The 16,203-nt window shown below is 41.0% G+C and overlaps 1 protein-coding gene across 3 annotated transcripts in view; it reads right to left on the minus strand.

The window, feature by feature from the left end:
• The window catches only part of NUP155 (nucleoporin 155), a 41,304-nt gene that overhangs the window by 18,652 nt on the left and 6,449 nt on the right, over positions 1 to 16,203 (minus strand). For all 3 annotated transcript variants that reach the window (XM_084833089.1, XM_084833091.1, XM_084833090.1), the window contains 15 exons: positions 15,989 to 16,081; positions 15,104 to 15,270; positions 14,650 to 14,755; positions 14,149 to 14,222; positions 13,292 to 13,383; positions 13,066 to 13,163; positions 9,689 to 9,841; positions 9,430 to 9,530; positions 8,814 to 8,984; positions 7,038 to 7,148; positions 5,490 to 5,584; positions 3,436 to 3,524; positions 2,109 to 2,171; positions 1,875 to 2,025; positions 77 to 143 (listed from right to left, as the gene is read on the minus strand). In XM_084833089.1, coding sequence (XP_084689215.1) covers positions 77 to 143; positions 1,875 to 2,025; positions 2,109 to 2,171; positions 3,436 to 3,524; positions 5,490 to 5,584; positions 7,038 to 7,148; positions 8,814 to 8,984; positions 9,430 to 9,530; positions 9,689 to 9,841; positions 13,066 to 13,163; positions 13,292 to 13,383; positions 14,149 to 14,222; positions 14,650 to 14,755; positions 15,104 to 15,270; positions 15,989 to 16,081 — 1,631 coding nt within the window. The remainder of the gene's footprint in view (positions 1 to 76; positions 144 to 1,874; positions 2,026 to 2,108; positions 2,172 to 3,435; positions 3,525 to 5,489; positions 5,585 to 7,037; positions 7,149 to 8,813; positions 8,985 to 9,429; positions 9,531 to 9,688; positions 9,842 to 13,065; positions 13,164 to 13,291; positions 13,384 to 14,148; positions 14,223 to 14,649; positions 14,756 to 15,103; positions 15,271 to 15,988; positions 16,082 to 16,203) is intronic.

Genomic DNA, 16,203 nt, shown 5'->3' on the forward strand with positions numbered 1-16,203 from the left:
ATCCCTGCTATACAGAGATTAGAAAGCTTATATAAGATTCTGAGAGAAAGAGGCATTAATGCCCAGTAGCACTTACAGCTACAACCTCTCGATTGCCACTCTTGAAAACTCTCTCCACAACGATACTTCCATCCCAAATGTTTCTGAAAAGCAGGAAAATACAACTTTGATCCTTTTTGCTATCATCAGCCCAGCACGCAAATGTCCACTGCATTAAGAACCAAAGACTATTCATACCCCACCTCCACCCTAGCAACAACTAAAAGGCCAATTCATTGCAAAAGTTTGCATCAAAAGATTAGCCATGCATCTATAAAAAATAGTTTGTGTGTGTGTGCGCGCGCATTTCAATATAGCAGCAATTCCTTGGTTTCTTTCTTGACTAGTCTTCCTATACTTTGTGTTGTACCACTTAAGCTGTCTTTGTTTCCCCTCCTTTGTTCTGTATAGGCATCCATTCGTCAAAGAGCCAAATCATATATTCATACTACTGGTTCATGTAGGTAATATAATACAAGAATTGTTGTATTTTCCTCCACTTATTACCAATGGTATAGACTACTGAATAAACTGGTTATTACTGTTGTCTTCCTAAGTGGGTTATTGTATCAAGGATAAGTTATCTACAGATGCTACATGGACAACCTTTCCAACCCAGCCTACTATATTATTGGCTACAGTCTGGACCTGCCTTGAATCATGTATTTAGAATAATAAAACCATTATCTGCATAAGCAGCTGTGAGAATTTACTTCAGCTTGCCATGACACAAGGAAAGTAAAACCTTTACTTCCACAAAAAGTTATTTGTGGAAGTCAACTGAAGACTGGAAAGCCAGAATAAAACGGGTTGCCTAATTTACAAGTATATTGTTTATATTCTTCTACCAAATATAAACCTATAACTATAAAACAGGTGGAGCTTTTAATTGTAAGTGATGGTTACAAACAGGCTTTTCTATTTTACAATGACAATGTTTACAATATTGTTTAATATAAACACAATGCGGCTGTTTGAAAGTCACGGGAGGAAATAATGGATTAATTAATTAACCCATTTGCAAAGATGCACGCTGTGAACAAACTGCTTCCATTTTCTGTAAACAATCTCTGATTGGCGTAATTGGAGGTTGTCAGCATGATGTGCTGACCCAGACCAATGGGTTGTTTAAGGGCTAAACAACCCAGGAATTAACCCATGGTTTGCTGTTGGCTTAACTGCTGGGTTGTTTAGCTCCTAAACAACCCAATTATCCAGGTTCGCACGTCACACTCACAACTTCGGATAGGGCTGATTGGAGGTTGTTTACAGAAACTGGAAGCAGCTCACAGACCGTGTGCATCCCCACAAATCATGGGCTAAATAACCCACAATTAGCTGCCATGACATGTGAACCAGGTGAATCCCACACAATGCTAACTATGTTTTGGCATTACAAGGACAAGCTGCAATGAGCCTTGGACTCACATGCTCCACTCTCCTCTGGTGTGGCCACGAGGAGATTGGATGCTTCCGTGTCAGATAAACCACAGCTTAGCATCAACATGCTAAAACCCTCAATAGTGGTTAATCTTAACTACAGTTAGTGAAAATAAGCCAGCTTTATAAACCACTGTTTGAAGTTGGCCTGTTTCCACTAACCATAGTTAAAATTAACTAAAGTTAAAACAAGTTTGGATTTTTTGTGGAACTTTTGCTGCTTTTGTTACTACGTTGGTTTTTTATTATGAATTTTATTATATGCATTTTATTGTCGTATGCCGCCTTGGAAGGACTCCTGCCTTGAAAGGTGGTCTACTAATATTTCAAATACATAAATACATACATATAGCTTGTTGGGATCAAAAGACACATATACTCACATTTTCACTTACCCAATAATTCGAGAGAAATATAAGCAGATGCCATTGTGCTTTCCAGAAAACACTATCTCAGGACATATCATGCCACTAACTGAAGCACCATGCTGAGGCATGTGACTGCCCGAAGCAAATACTGGAGTTGACACAGCAGGAGGCTGTAAACCTGAAACATCAACATGTGTTTTTTAAAAAAATAAAATTACAATTACAACACAAGTAAAAATATAAAGAATTAAAAGGAAATACCTTGTGCTGGTGTTGCCAAAAAGCTTGGATTAGGGTAGGGACTACCCGCATGCATAGGGGAACCTAACGGAAGAAGAGCAATATATATTATAAAGCAACCATTTTCTGTCAATAATCTAGGCACAGATTTTAAGACACCCTGGGCCATTTTGCACATCACAACAACCCATGAGTTGTTTAACCCCTAAACAACCAGAGTGTCCGGGTTCAGACGCCACAATAACAACCTACGAATGCGGTGATCATGGCTCGTTAACTAGCAGCAGAAGTGACGAGCATGCCAGAGGCAATGCACTTGCTCATTCCTGCTTAGTTTTGGCAATTCGTACGTTAAATAATCCACAAATTGCCATTGCTTGATCTAGGGTCCACCCCCTTTCGCGGCTCCCATTTGGAGGAGTTACTGCCGCATTTAGGATGAATGGGAGTCACAAAAAGAGGGTGGACCCCAGATCTCTCTTAAAAGGATTTGCTGGAGATCTAGGAAGTGTGGAACAGAGGTAGAGCACCCACAAGCATCAGCCCAACACTTAAAACCCTGGGGAACAAATTGCTAAGTGGGCGATCTTTTTCCCGACCTGTTAACGTCTGTCAAATTATCCTATATGCAGTCTCCTCATGTCAATTTCCTTGTATGTTTCATACTGCACTTCATTCCCTTTGACAGCTAAAACATACAAGTGCATTGACAAGGCAAGGCCATATATGGTTTTACAGTTGCAAGTGCGCACTTGCGCAACTGTGAAAGACTGACAAAAAATAAAAAGTAAATTATGAACATATTTGTGCAAATTTCTGGGGTGTGTATATATAAATATATATATATACACACACACACGCATGCACAAATTTCAGGGGCCTATAAAGTAATTTTTAAAAGGAGCGAAAAGGGTCACAATCAGAGAGGGGAGGGGGACGGGATGGGCAGGCAAATTGTGTTCTGCTGTGCAGGACCCTGGGAGGACCAAGGGGATAGGAGTGGGAGAACAACCCACGGTAAGCCTGATCATCTATTGGGGGCACTGGGGGTTGTTTTGTGAATTGTTGTATGAATTATTTGCAGGGTAGGTTGTTGTGTCATGCGAACTCACCCACGGTCAATGCCCTTGACAAGGGCATTCATATGTTCTTTGAAAATGTACTACTGAATCATGAACAAAACAGTAGTGAATACATTCTGACATCCAGCATTACTACAGCTACAAGGAAAAAACATGAAAGGATGGAGTGTATAGAAAAATAAACTTGAAAATTAAACAAACTCCTGCTAAAAGGTAAAGATGTAACATATGAAAGTAAATATGTCATAGTCACATTCATTACTTACTAGGTAGAACAGGAGATCCCAGTACAGATCCTACATTACTTGGGGGAGGCAGGAGAGATGGAAACCGCATCTGTGCTTCACCACCATATCTAAGATTTACCAGATTAAAGTCTCATTATCACAACACTACAACCGGTTTTCTGACGTTTTAAAATGGAGTCCAGTATGCAACAAATACCTTTTTGGTAGTTAAATTGTAAAGCATGTAAAAAAAACCTGCATGCCCACAATAGGGGTATACAAAACCCCGCTTACCTGGCTCCGCCGGGTTCCGCAGGTGGGGGGAGGCAATCCGTTCCTCCCCCCGGAATCTTCGATTGGGGGGGGGGGAGAGGCGATCCATTCCCCCCCCCCCGCCGGAATCCTGCCCGGCTGGCTCTGCTCCGTGGCCAGGCCGCGGAGCCGGCGGCCGGGCCAACCCGCAGCGGGGCCTCCAGCCACTGCCGGGCTGGTGCGGACGCAAATGGCGTCCTGTGTAGGGAACGCCATTTGCGTCCCTACGCTGGCCCGTGATAGGCTACGTAAATACTCACATAGCCTATCACAGCTAAAGCAGGGACGCAAATGGCGTCCCCTATGCCATTTGCGCCCCTCTGTTTTGCCGTGATAGGCTACATAAATAATTACATAGCCTATCATGCCAAAAAAGAAAAAGGGAACGCAAATGGCGGTGGCTACGGCAGCCGCCATTTGCGTTCCCTTTTTTTCCCGCCATGATAGGCTACATAAATATTTACGTAGCCTATTACGGCAAAACAGAGGGGCGCAAATGGCGACCACTACGCCATTTGCACCCCTCTTGCCATGACAGGCTACGTAAATACTTACGTAGCCTATCACGGCTTCCACAGGGAAGCAAATGGCGTCCCTGCGTTAGCCGTGATAGGCTACGTAAGTATTTACGTAGCCTATCACGGCTATATGGAAGAAGCGAATGGCGGCCCAGATGCAGCTGCCATTCGCAATGCAGCGTGGACGGCAGCAGGTAGGTGCTTTGTTCTGGGCCCATTTCGCAGGGTGGGGGGCAGGGGGGCTTCGTTCCACCACGGATTTCGGGGCCCCGAATACACTGGCATTCGGCCTCACTAAGATCCGTGGCGGAATTCTCCGCCATGCCTAGCCTACAAATACAAAGACTGGCCATGTTCTGATGTAAAAATACAGTGTGGTTTATCATTATAAGCCTAGGCAAGCCTCATTCTTGCTAAGTGACAGAGCACATGCTTTGCATGCAGAAAGTCCCAGGTTCAATCCCTGGCATCTCCAGGTAGGGCTGGAAAAATTCCTGCCTTAAACCTTGGAGAGCTGCTGCCACTCATGTTAACAATACTGGGCTAGATAGACCAATAGTCTGACCCAGGCAGCTTCCTATTGATGTTCCTAAGCTCCCCACTTCTCCTCTCCTCCTGCAGTAAGGCTAAGAGATCAGAAACTTTCACTTCTACTTTTGATTACCTGCTGTTCTTTTTTATCATTGTGTATGAATCCTAAATTATGGTTAAACTTAACCATAGTTTACTGAAACAAGCCAACTTCATAAACCATGAAGTTAGCTTGTTTCAGTAAATCACAGTCACAACTAAACACAGTTTGTCTGGGATCAGACAAGATGACAACCTGATTAGTTAAAAAGAGAAGCAAAAGCTCCCAATCTCCTCCTTCCAGTTGCACCGGAGGCTCAAGTAGAGGGGTGGAGCTCACAAGTTCCCATGATGATAAACCACAGTTTATCATTACAGCTGAAGGAGGCCATTGTGTGCTTACCAGTTAAATATGAAAAGGGCCATTTCCATATAAATCATAAACCAGAACAAAAGGATTTCTCCTTCAAAGTCAAACTACTTTCCTCATGTATCACAGTTTAGATCCATGATAACAAAATGAAATAAATCATAATACTGTTACCAAGGTAACATTAGCCAGCTCCTCATGATAAAGCTTCATGCAAAGTTTAGTTTAACAGTTCATATGCTCCATCCAGAGTTCAATGCAGCCTGAAGCAATAGATTTTTAAGTAGCATCTCCTGACATAATGCAAATATGAATCATTTTACCTGAAAAATGCTCTAGTAGCCCAACCTGATACTTCTCTATCACAAGCCGCAGCAGAGCAGGCAAGGATTAGGCAAGTAGCACAAGCCTGTTCTTCCTGCAAGAATCACCATAAAGAAAACAGTAAAATAACATGTCTCATTTGACATAATTCTAATGCATATTCCAGAAATTAATAAGGACTTGGGGCAGGAAGGTGTAACCCTTTCTACTCAGAAATAAGCCCCACTGAGTTCAGTGGAGATTAGTCCCAGGTACATGGGTATACAATTGCAGCCAGAAACATTCTGTTGCCACAAGATGTTAGGTACATATCTACGGGCCCTCACTATAGTGGATAGGTGTGCTGAACTGGTGCAGTTTTTCCAAATAAGAAAAAATAATGCCTGCAAATCAGTGTGGAATAAGTCCCACTGACCTTTGCACGATGTAATTTAACAGACTTTACTATAAGTCACAAAAAGTCATAGTTCACCAGAACATCTATCTTTGACCAACATTTGCACAAATCTATATATGATACATAAATGATAATCATGCACTTAAAATAGCATAGGTAAAGTTTCAAAAACAATTCACTCCAAGTTGCTCGGAAATTTTTTGCTGCATCTATAGTCTAATGCATCATTTTTCATGATTTTCAGGTTCAACAAATTTTAATGTTATTATGGAAGTTCAACTTGATACTGCCTGCTTGAACCTACAAACGAGTCTGAATTTGCTGCTGGGTCCCAAAGGACCAAAACTGTCAAAGATTTGTCTTTCTGTGCAGATTTGCTAAAAAAATAAAATAAAAAATACAAATGAGAAGCTTGGGCAAGCTAAAGACTGGAAACATTTCAGTGGCCCTCAAACCATGGGCCATTACAGTCAACATAACTAGCTTGGAATGCTCACATTTTTAACTGTCCCACTTGTTCAACACATTTCATAACTCGCTCATAGAATCTATTACTGTAAAATAAAGTGAGGGCCACTAATCAAGACCACTTAATAGAGAGTTATCAGAGCATACACTAGTTTCCACTTAGCGAACTGAGCTCTGAGAACGTATGGGGTGTTTTCCTGTTTCAGCTGGTAAGGGAGAACTCCTGCTTCTACGTGTAGGGGTAACCTTCTAGGATTGTGTTACGTAGCCTTCTAAATTAGCAAACCCCATGTGAATGGCAAATGGAAAGGAATAAGGTATGCAGCAGGGGAGGGTAACCTACAGGCTATACGCGGCCCTCTGTTGCTTTACATGTGGCCTGCATGAGCCTTACCCACTTTTCCCTGAAGCCCAGCAGATCAGCTATTAGCTGCGCCAGGACAGCAGCACCAAAGCATCTGGGATCAGTTTCCCTGCCCCTAATGGCAGGATCAGGATCATGGGAGGGGGAGGAAGGAAGCAGCTTTAGCCTCCCCCTCCTTCAGCAATCCACCTCTCCCCCCTTCTCTGTGTGTGCTGCCCTGAGGGCTGGAAAGCTTTGCTCACCCCTAGTATACAGCAAACTCTTGTGAACAAATTTCAAATTGTAAGTATCATTTAAGAGCAAGTAAAAAATTCTCACCGGGTGCAATTTGAAAAACCTTTCAATATCTTCTCCATCACCTCCTGCATTGCACACAAAAAGATGCCGCAGCTGATCTACTGGTCTGAGTTTATGGAACATAAAACTCCCCTACAGGGAAAAAATCAACTTGGTGATGATTTTTATAGCAAGGTCAAAATAATTTACAGTTCTTACACCTTGTTCAATTTCACAACTGCCATTAATAATTCCATTTTACAATAGTGGATAACTGAGCACAAAGTAGTGGCACACCATAGGCTATCCAGAAAATCTGTGGCTGAGCTTTGAACCTGTACTGTGACATGGCAACTAAAGGGCAGTATCCAATAATGCCACTGCACCTCTCCTGTTTGTGTTGCATCAGTGGGACCCAGCATTAATGCAATGGGAAGCTACTGCTTCCTAGAGCAACCCTGGAAATGATCCAAAACACTTGTTTCTGGAACGGGCTAGGTCAGCGAAGCTCCCCTCTACTAGTTCCACTGACCTGTTCTGGAAATGAGCATTTCAGCTCGTTTCCAATTGCATTAGGAAACACTAGCTTCCTGTTCTGCTACTGATGGGTCCTGCTGGCAGTATTCGATATTGCCCATGATGTACAGTACTGTGAAATTTAAGCTACAGTAATGGGATGTAAACCCTCCACCTAAGCCTTAATTTGAGACAGGAATTAGCCTTGAGCCTAGTTTCAGGGATGTGTGAAGTAGTAGTCAATATACTGATCCAGTTCACATGATCACTGCAGCCTACCATGGGATGTTCTAGGGTTATGCGAGGGCTGTTTAACCCTCCCAGGTTTAACGCCACCTGGGTTTGGAGGACATGATAAGCCATGGTGCACACACCACTGCTTGCATATTCAAAATGGTGGCTGGGGCATGTTGCGAAGCCCCATGGGATAACGAATTCATGGCGGCTTGTCATGACATGCAAAGAAGCCCACTGTATCTGTCTCTGACCTTATCCTAACTACCTGGTAACCACAACTGTCTATGTACACACGTAGGATTACGGGATAGTGCTCACAGGTCAACAGGTACTAGAGCCCCATCACCTCATTTTAAAAATTAAGCACTTCTTCAATTCTGAAAATCTGTTTATATCATGTAATGCAAGCATATTGAGGACATTTTATTTTGCATTTATACTAACAAAGAATTTTTCATTTATTTAATGATATTTATTAATCGCTTACATTAAATGACATTCCTAAATGATGTACAAAATATAGTATATGATAATAAAATATTGTATATAATTACAGTAAACTGAAGACAAGATTACCTTTCTGGGAATGCTTGTTGGAACAAGTATGTTTTCAATAGGTACCGAAAACTCAGAAGGGCCAGAGCCTGTAAGTTGTACTGGTAGAGAGTTCCAGAAAGTGGGCGTGGCTACCATACTAAAGGCCCTTTTTGAACCATCATGGACCAGACCATGTTTTACAAATTTATGCTTTACAATTATTATATCCAATCAGCTCCAGCATATCTAAATAATTAACACATCTGATATAGAAAGGGATCTAATAATTTACACCACTGAGCAAGTTTCTTGGAGATAATGATTATGAAGATATGGAAAGCGTAGGCCTCTACGGGTATTGCTCAAACACAAACGCTTCTGTATGTTTTGAGAAGTAACACACATGAATTAAATAAAAATCTTAAACATTATGCTAAATAGTCCAGTCTTGTCAAGAATAATCACAGAAGAAAATATACACATCTGGGCAGTAGATTGTAGCCTTAAATTAAAAATTGTCCTACATACCTGTGCAGAAAGGAGAACAAATTTCTTTGGCGGTAACATATGTTGCTGCACAACTACAGGATAGTCAGTTATCGGAATTAGATCTTTATTCAAAGGTGTTAAAATCCTCTGAACTTTCTGTTCATCTATTGCAGAAAGAGCCCAAGAATGCCCATCAACAGGTGTTTTTGTCTGAAATAAAAACATTGTAGCGTGAGAAATTATACAATGACTTACAGTCCAACTCTATGCTCCAGCTAAGGTGGTTGCCAGTCAATATTTGCCTGTACCTGTGCAAGCCAGCTGTCATAATACCCTTCACTCTGTGCAGTCATTTTATGCCATAGCTGGGCCAGGCAACAGAGTCTACAGCTGTATTTTTAAAAGAATTTTAACACTAATTTCACAAAAGTGCAAACCTGGACATAACTTGTGATATGCCTATGATTTCCGTTGTAATATGAAGTTTTTAAAATAAGAAGTGGGTGGGGAGAGAACATGAGAACTGGAGAAGTCCCAAAGGTATGAAGAGATTACGGAACATTAAGATGAAAGAAATCTAAGCAGGCAAAATTATTATCATCTCTCACAACTCCTGCTTTCAAAACACAGGGTAATATATACATATATAAATTACCTGTGTTTCCATCATTGGCTTTTGGAAAGGAAATGAATCATGATTAATACACCACAGGATATCGTTATCCTCATTTTCTGAAGCAGCCATTAGGAGAACGCCTGACAAGATAATAATAATAATAATAATTAAACTATGATAGATCCAGATCCTAAAGTCAAATCTTACAATTCATCACTGTCTTTCTAGAAGAGAAAAAGAGGCTATATTGAACACAGGAGCCTTAAATTAATGACAAAAAATCATCTCCAAAAGCTACCTTTGCTATAAAGAGCTCGATGCACTTTAGATGGCTTTTCCACATTAGAAGCAGCAGAAAATCCTGGGGGCAGGCGGATGTGAATCAATGTTAATGTTGAAGGACGAGCAAAAGGATGCCTAAATGGGCATACGCTAAAATACATTCGTACACCTAAGGAAAAAAGCATGAGATACTATTAAAGCGCTATGAGCATATTTTGAAAAAGGATTCAATTCAGCTGTTGAACTAGTTATTCTACTAATAAAAAAGTTAGAGAAGAAAGCCTAAGATATTTTTAAAATCCAAAATCCATAGTTGGGCATTACCTTATTTTTATTTATTTATTTATTGCATTTATGTCCTGCCTTTTTTCCTCCAAGTAACCCAAACCAGCATACATAAATAATCCTCCTCCTCTCCACTAGGACCAACCAACTAATTACGTTGGTCTCCATTAGGACCAACCTAATTAGGTCCTCCTCTAATTAGGACCAACCAACATGTTACAAGAGTGTGAAATCTTTCAAGTTCTCAAAAACAGGGTATGGGGAAAGAAACTTTTTGCCACATCACCTCACCTTTGTAGAAATTAAAAGTTTTTCATCCTAAAAGTAAACTAAACCTGCTTCCCACAGTGATGTGAAGGTAATTTTTTTTTCACTACTATATTTTTCTTTGAACAATTTTCTACTTTTAGAAATTTGCTCTGCTTGCAGGCAGGAATGGAGCTAGGTGGGGACGGAAAAAAACAAAGGACACAAGTCAGAAAAAGTTGTGACAACTTTTTTTCTGAACGCCTTTCAAGTAACATGTTCCCAAAGCATAACATGCAGGCATGGATAAAGGCAACCCACATGCTGTCAGAAATTGCACGATCCAGCTCACCTGCTGGGTAAAAGTTGGAAGGTGGAAAGTAACAGTCCTCAGCAGCTTGCGCTGTGACCACTGCTGATGGCATCAGATCCTGAGGTAGACCAGACCATGCTCCCCAAGGCCCTTCTTTTGGGTGAGGAAATGGAGGGCCGTCCCTCAGTCACCTGTCAACTAAGGATTCTGCCAGATGCCCCAGCACCAGATGTCAGTGTCAGCAACAGTTGTGACCGAGGCAATAATCCCCACAGGGGGAAAAAGTGTAGGTAGTCAGAGGTTGTTATGGAGAAGACAAAACCCCCAGAACCTCACAGGAGCCAACTGCTAACATGGAAAAAACTCCTTCTGGGCCCATCAAAATGGCAGCTAACAATATGTTGATAGCAGGGTGTAGCCTGGCTTCAGTGGCAACAGCAAGAATAAGTAAGGAAAAGACTGGGTAGAGCAGAAAGACACTTGTTGGGTCTGCACAGGCCTGATTTTAAACAAGCAGTAGGAAGACTGGAGGGGAGATATTCTCACCCAGGTCCATCCAGGCCAAGTGTTGGTCCTCCCGTGAGCCATGATCTGATGGCTGAGAAGAGGCTAAATTTGGCAAGCCAAGCCAATGCCAGCCAGGGCAGCTGACTGCCTCACATGCTAAGCTCCTTCCACCCCGCCCTCAACTTAGCACACAAAGAGGGGAACCAGATGGGTTTCATAAAATTCATAATGAACTAACACAGTAGGTCAAATTGGGAGACTGGACTAGATACAAGTCAAATCTAAAATCGAGTTGTAATTAACCTTTTTGCAGTTGACTCCCCCTATGAAGCTCATATAGTCACATGCACAACTATTCAAGGAGGCTAAAATCAGGCTGCAATCATATGAATGTATAGGCAGAAAAAGGTTGTAGGACTTTTTTCTGTCTGAACAGGCATAGGAGTAAAGCCTTAGTGTAGTATTTTTCAGTGCCTTTATTTTCCTTAAAATCTAAATAACTTAAGAGAAGTGTACGCTACTAAATTGTCTTAAAATGGTATTCTAATACAATGTCCATTTGCTTTCAATTTGTTTGAATGTAACATTTAATCTACACTAAGTGCATTTTATTGATTTGTACCCTATATCTCATATTTCAGATCAACTACTTACGGCTGTTGGAAAAGCTCTTTGGAAGACGCACATCACTGGCTTCCCATGGTAATGCCTGGACTTTGTGTCTTGAGTTATGAGAACAGAGCTACACAGGATGTCCCCAGTTCTAGTACTAATAACCAATTCCTTTACTATCTCAGAACACAGACTTGGATTCATTTTCCCACTTTAAAGATGGTAGTATATATGCTAACAGAAGCCTGACTAATTCAAATCAATACACAATTTTTAGCCCCAGTCCCTGCATTGCTTAACCGAAAGTGTCCCCTTATGGTCACAAGGTCACAACAGCACAGTGACTGAGGCCACAACTAGCAGCATTTTCCGGTCAGAATCTAGACTCAAGACCTAGCAACCCTACACCACATTGGCTACCTCCATTTCTGCCAACTTCCTTCCACTCAATAGGCCCTCCTATCTGTAGGACCTAGATGTAGTTTTGCCACAGTCTTACTTTCTTCTTTGCTCCTCCTACCCTCAATTGTATGTATCTTCACCACCCACTGATTCTTCAGGTAATGCCTTTCCAGATCCCTGCCCACTCTGTCCCACTATCTTTGACCAGCCTCCTTAGCACTCCTCTCTCCCTCCTCCTATAGCATATAGCCTGCCGTTGGCTTAAGCATTGTGAAGTTTCTTCAGAACTGCTTCTTTGCCTCTATTTCCTCTCTCCTTTTCTCAAGCCTCATTCACTACCTATTGTCTCTTTCTCAGTCCATTGCCTACCTCAGTCACCTGGCCTCTAGTCATTTCCCCTTAGCTTCCCTATTCTGCACCCTCTTCCCATCCCTCATATGGGGTTTTAATCCCAGCCAAACTGACAACATTCCATTCCCTCACAGAAGCTGTTCTGCAAACTGCTCTGTTTTTTGAACAGCTGAACATTCCCTGCCATCATACAGCTCAAGCAGCATCAGAGGCTTAATTACTATAAGCATAATACAATAAGGGTGTTTAAAGTGTTAGAAAATTTTGAAAATATTCACCCATACTTAAGAGTTCATTAATGAATGGATTACCTGTAAAGCATATGAACATTTTCTAAATTCTACTCAGTTCAGACACTCACCGACTCACGATCTTCCTCACGCTTTATGTCTCCACCTACCCTCCACCATGGACATTATGTAGACATTCAACATGGGAATGCACTTGTCTGAACCATCCTTTCACCCTCAAAAAAGGGGCAAGGGAAGGACAATGCAAGGGAAGAACATAGGTCTCCACATGGAAAATCTACCTCATATGGCACATTATGTGTGGGATAGAGGGAAGGAATGTGCACCTGCTCCTGCACCACGTGAGAAAAATTGCCACCAGTAAGTGTATGAACCAGGGCACAGATATGGTACTTTGCAATAAAGACAAGAATACAGAATTCTTACCTGCATGAGTGATTGCCAATAACTGGCAATCTATAGATTCAGAATTTTCAATCACTGCTATCTGAACAATAGGCTTAAACACAGAACGGTCTATTGTCCTAAAAGAAAACCAAGACAGCAGTTCATGTACCTTTACCATGTCAACAAAATAATCCCAAATTTATGTGTAATGTAATAACAGAGACAGTTAGCACCTCAGGCACCATTTCTTCGTGCATACAGTTACCTGGCAATCTTTCCAGCTGCTGATACAAGAGCATTCTGGGAAACAGAAGCAACCCTCATCATCCCTTGACCATCAGGACCTAAGTCATAAACCTGTAATTTAATTATGTACATTTTAGTGAGCTTAAAATAAATTTGCAGAGCATTATTCCATGTTGTAATGTCTAGCTCACATATGCCATGAGACAAATTAACCCTCAAGAGAAAATAGTATATTCCAAGATATTTCCAAGGAGGAAAATACAAGCCCTCTTTAACTGAATGCAGGTTGGATGGTGGAATGGATAGCCTATCCAAGCCTGGATAGAGTACAGAGACAGAACCAGCACACAAGGAAGCTGAGGATAGGGGAGGATAGGGATGAGAGGACAAGGAAATCCTGGAGCTAAAGGGCAGAGGAGGCCTGCAAATTAGTAATAAAGGAAAGGGTATCAGAGGTTCCAGAAGGAAAGACACAGAGTGGAGGAATTTGTAGTAAGTATGTATGGTGAACAGGATATAATCCTGCCATCATCTTTGCATGAAACCTTAATGGTTTGTTTTGTGAACTATCCAGAGTGCTTCAGCTCATGAGAAGCATAGAAACATAATAAATAAATGGGATTTACGCATAAATGAACAGGTACAGGATTGATGGCTAAAGGGAAGACGATAACTTTATGCTGGCAAGAGAAGAAAAAAGAGAAGAGTGCAGAACGAAGTACAGCCAATGGTAGGCAACCCCCAACCCCAACAAATGTATTTGCAAGTCTGTATTAGAACTATGTTCTGTAGCAAGCTTCTATTAATGTAGTCAAGTTAGAATTCTAAAAACAAATTTGTGAACGCTGGGGAGTCAGAATATATTAAGAGTCATACCTGTATCACACCTTTTTCAGAGCGTGTGTATAAGATATTTCGGGAGTTATCGATGGCAATTTGAACAATGGGATCTACAAAATGAATTTTAAAAATCCAGAATTGTTTGGTTAAACCTGTTAACATTTAGGATGCTGTATTAAGAAAGTCTTTTATTCATAATGAGCATCTGCCTAGAAGCCATTACTCGACTACCAAAATATTGCTTCTCTTACCCAAACACTACGTAATTCCAAATTTAAGACCAGCAAAATTACCTGTTACCCAAGGATCCTAATTTATGTAAGATGAAACTGATTCAGCAGTAAAGGTCAGTATTTCAGTGGCTCCGAGCTTGAATGTAAGTAATCAATGTATGGATGTATATATCTAAATAAAAGCATCCAGCTGGGCCAAAAGAGCCAGGCCTCTGAAATGTATTATCTAACACAAATCCATCTATGTTTTATTGTTAGTATTTTATTTCGTTAATATTTTAGCTAAGGATTTTTCATTACCTACCATCTTCGGAGAATGTGAACTGAAGCAACGATGGAACAAGGAAAGAAAGAGTGCTCTTTGAATGATTGATCTTCCTACAACGCTGGCTGAACCAGCCCGCCTCAGCCTACAAAAATAAGGAAACCATTAAAATCTGATAATCATGCAAACCTGTGGATTGCTTTAATTGACCCATCAGGTTATCAATAAATTCAGTAGCTGAAAAAAGTCACATCATATTTTGAAATAGAGTGGGCCAACTGGCACTCTCTGAAAGAATTTTCAGTGCATTCTTTGCAATGAACTAGGTCAGTAGGACCTGCAAATTAATATTTCTGCGCTAAGAAACTCAGTAATCAATTTTTTTTTAAAGAGCTGCAATATAAATATGCAAGAAGGGAGACAACAAGAGCACAGCGTTTTCCATTCCCTGCCTACCCCCTGCCCCCAAGGATCTCTAGCAGACTTTACTTGCCTGGTAAGCGACTTCATACAAACAACCATCCTTGCCAGCCAAAAAGATACGCCCGTTTTCAGTAGAGGTTATAGTCAGCAGATAGGTGTTATCAGTAGGAAGTGAATACAGAGGATCTGGAAGAAGCTGCATTCCACCACACATACTATCATTGAGGGCTCCAGAACCTAATAAAAAAAATATTTCTTGTTGTTTTGCTTGATTAAACTAAAACCATTTCAAGAAATAAGGAAGACCTACAGTAAATCTGTGTATCTATCAGGAGATCTTAAGCATTATTTTCTAAAGGGCACACTGTAGAGTTCACAATGCTTGCTATTATGGCTGCAGTCCTAAACACTCAGAGTAAACAAGTTTAAAATCAAGCCAAAAGTCTCTGTTAAATACTCGTACACACACCTTTACAAAATGAGTCAAAATTCCATTTCATCTCCTTGTGATCAATTAACAATATCAATTTTTTTGCTATTAATACATTTCATGCTATCCATTCCATGAGACAATGGATGAAAACAGGACAAGTGGGAGATTTTATCAGAACATAACCCTTGTGAGTTATCTTGACATATGTTTGTTAACAGAGACTTTTTTCTCGATCTTAAATTTGTTTATTCTTAGCACTCCCAATTGGCAGCCTTAATAGGTCATTACTTCTAGTAAAAGTAGCAGCAGGGCTGGCCTCCCAACAGTCCTATGCTAGCAGCCCCACCTACTGGTTGCTGGCCAGGCACTTGCATCAGTAAAACAGGAAGCTTAATTCAAGAGGAGGTGGGAGTGGGTAACATGAACCAGTCTCAGCCCAGGTGGTAGTGGGGAGATCCTTCAAATTCATTTTACTGCCTCTCTACATGAGCAACTGTGTTTATCCACAAGACTAAGAATTACCCGCTTGCAAGGTAGCATAGCTGAGTCCTAGAATTACTATATCCACAGGAGTAGCCAAAACCAAGAGGTGCCGTATATGGGGCTGAAAGATACCTGTGGATAAAGACATGAGAAGACATCTAAATAATGTTATAGCAGCCTCAATAATCATAATCAAGATCCAAGACCATGAAGAGTCATACACAACACACACTTCTCAAGCACACAGCTTTGCC

The sequence above is a fragment of the Heloderma suspectum genome, chromosome 2 (genome assembly GCF_057233095.1).
Source record: "Heloderma suspectum isolate Gila_16-S chromosome 2, 16-S_ref, whole genome shotgun sequence".
Lineage (NCBI taxonomy): Eukaryota > Metazoa > Chordata > Lepidosauria > Squamata > Helodermatidae > Heloderma > Heloderma suspectum.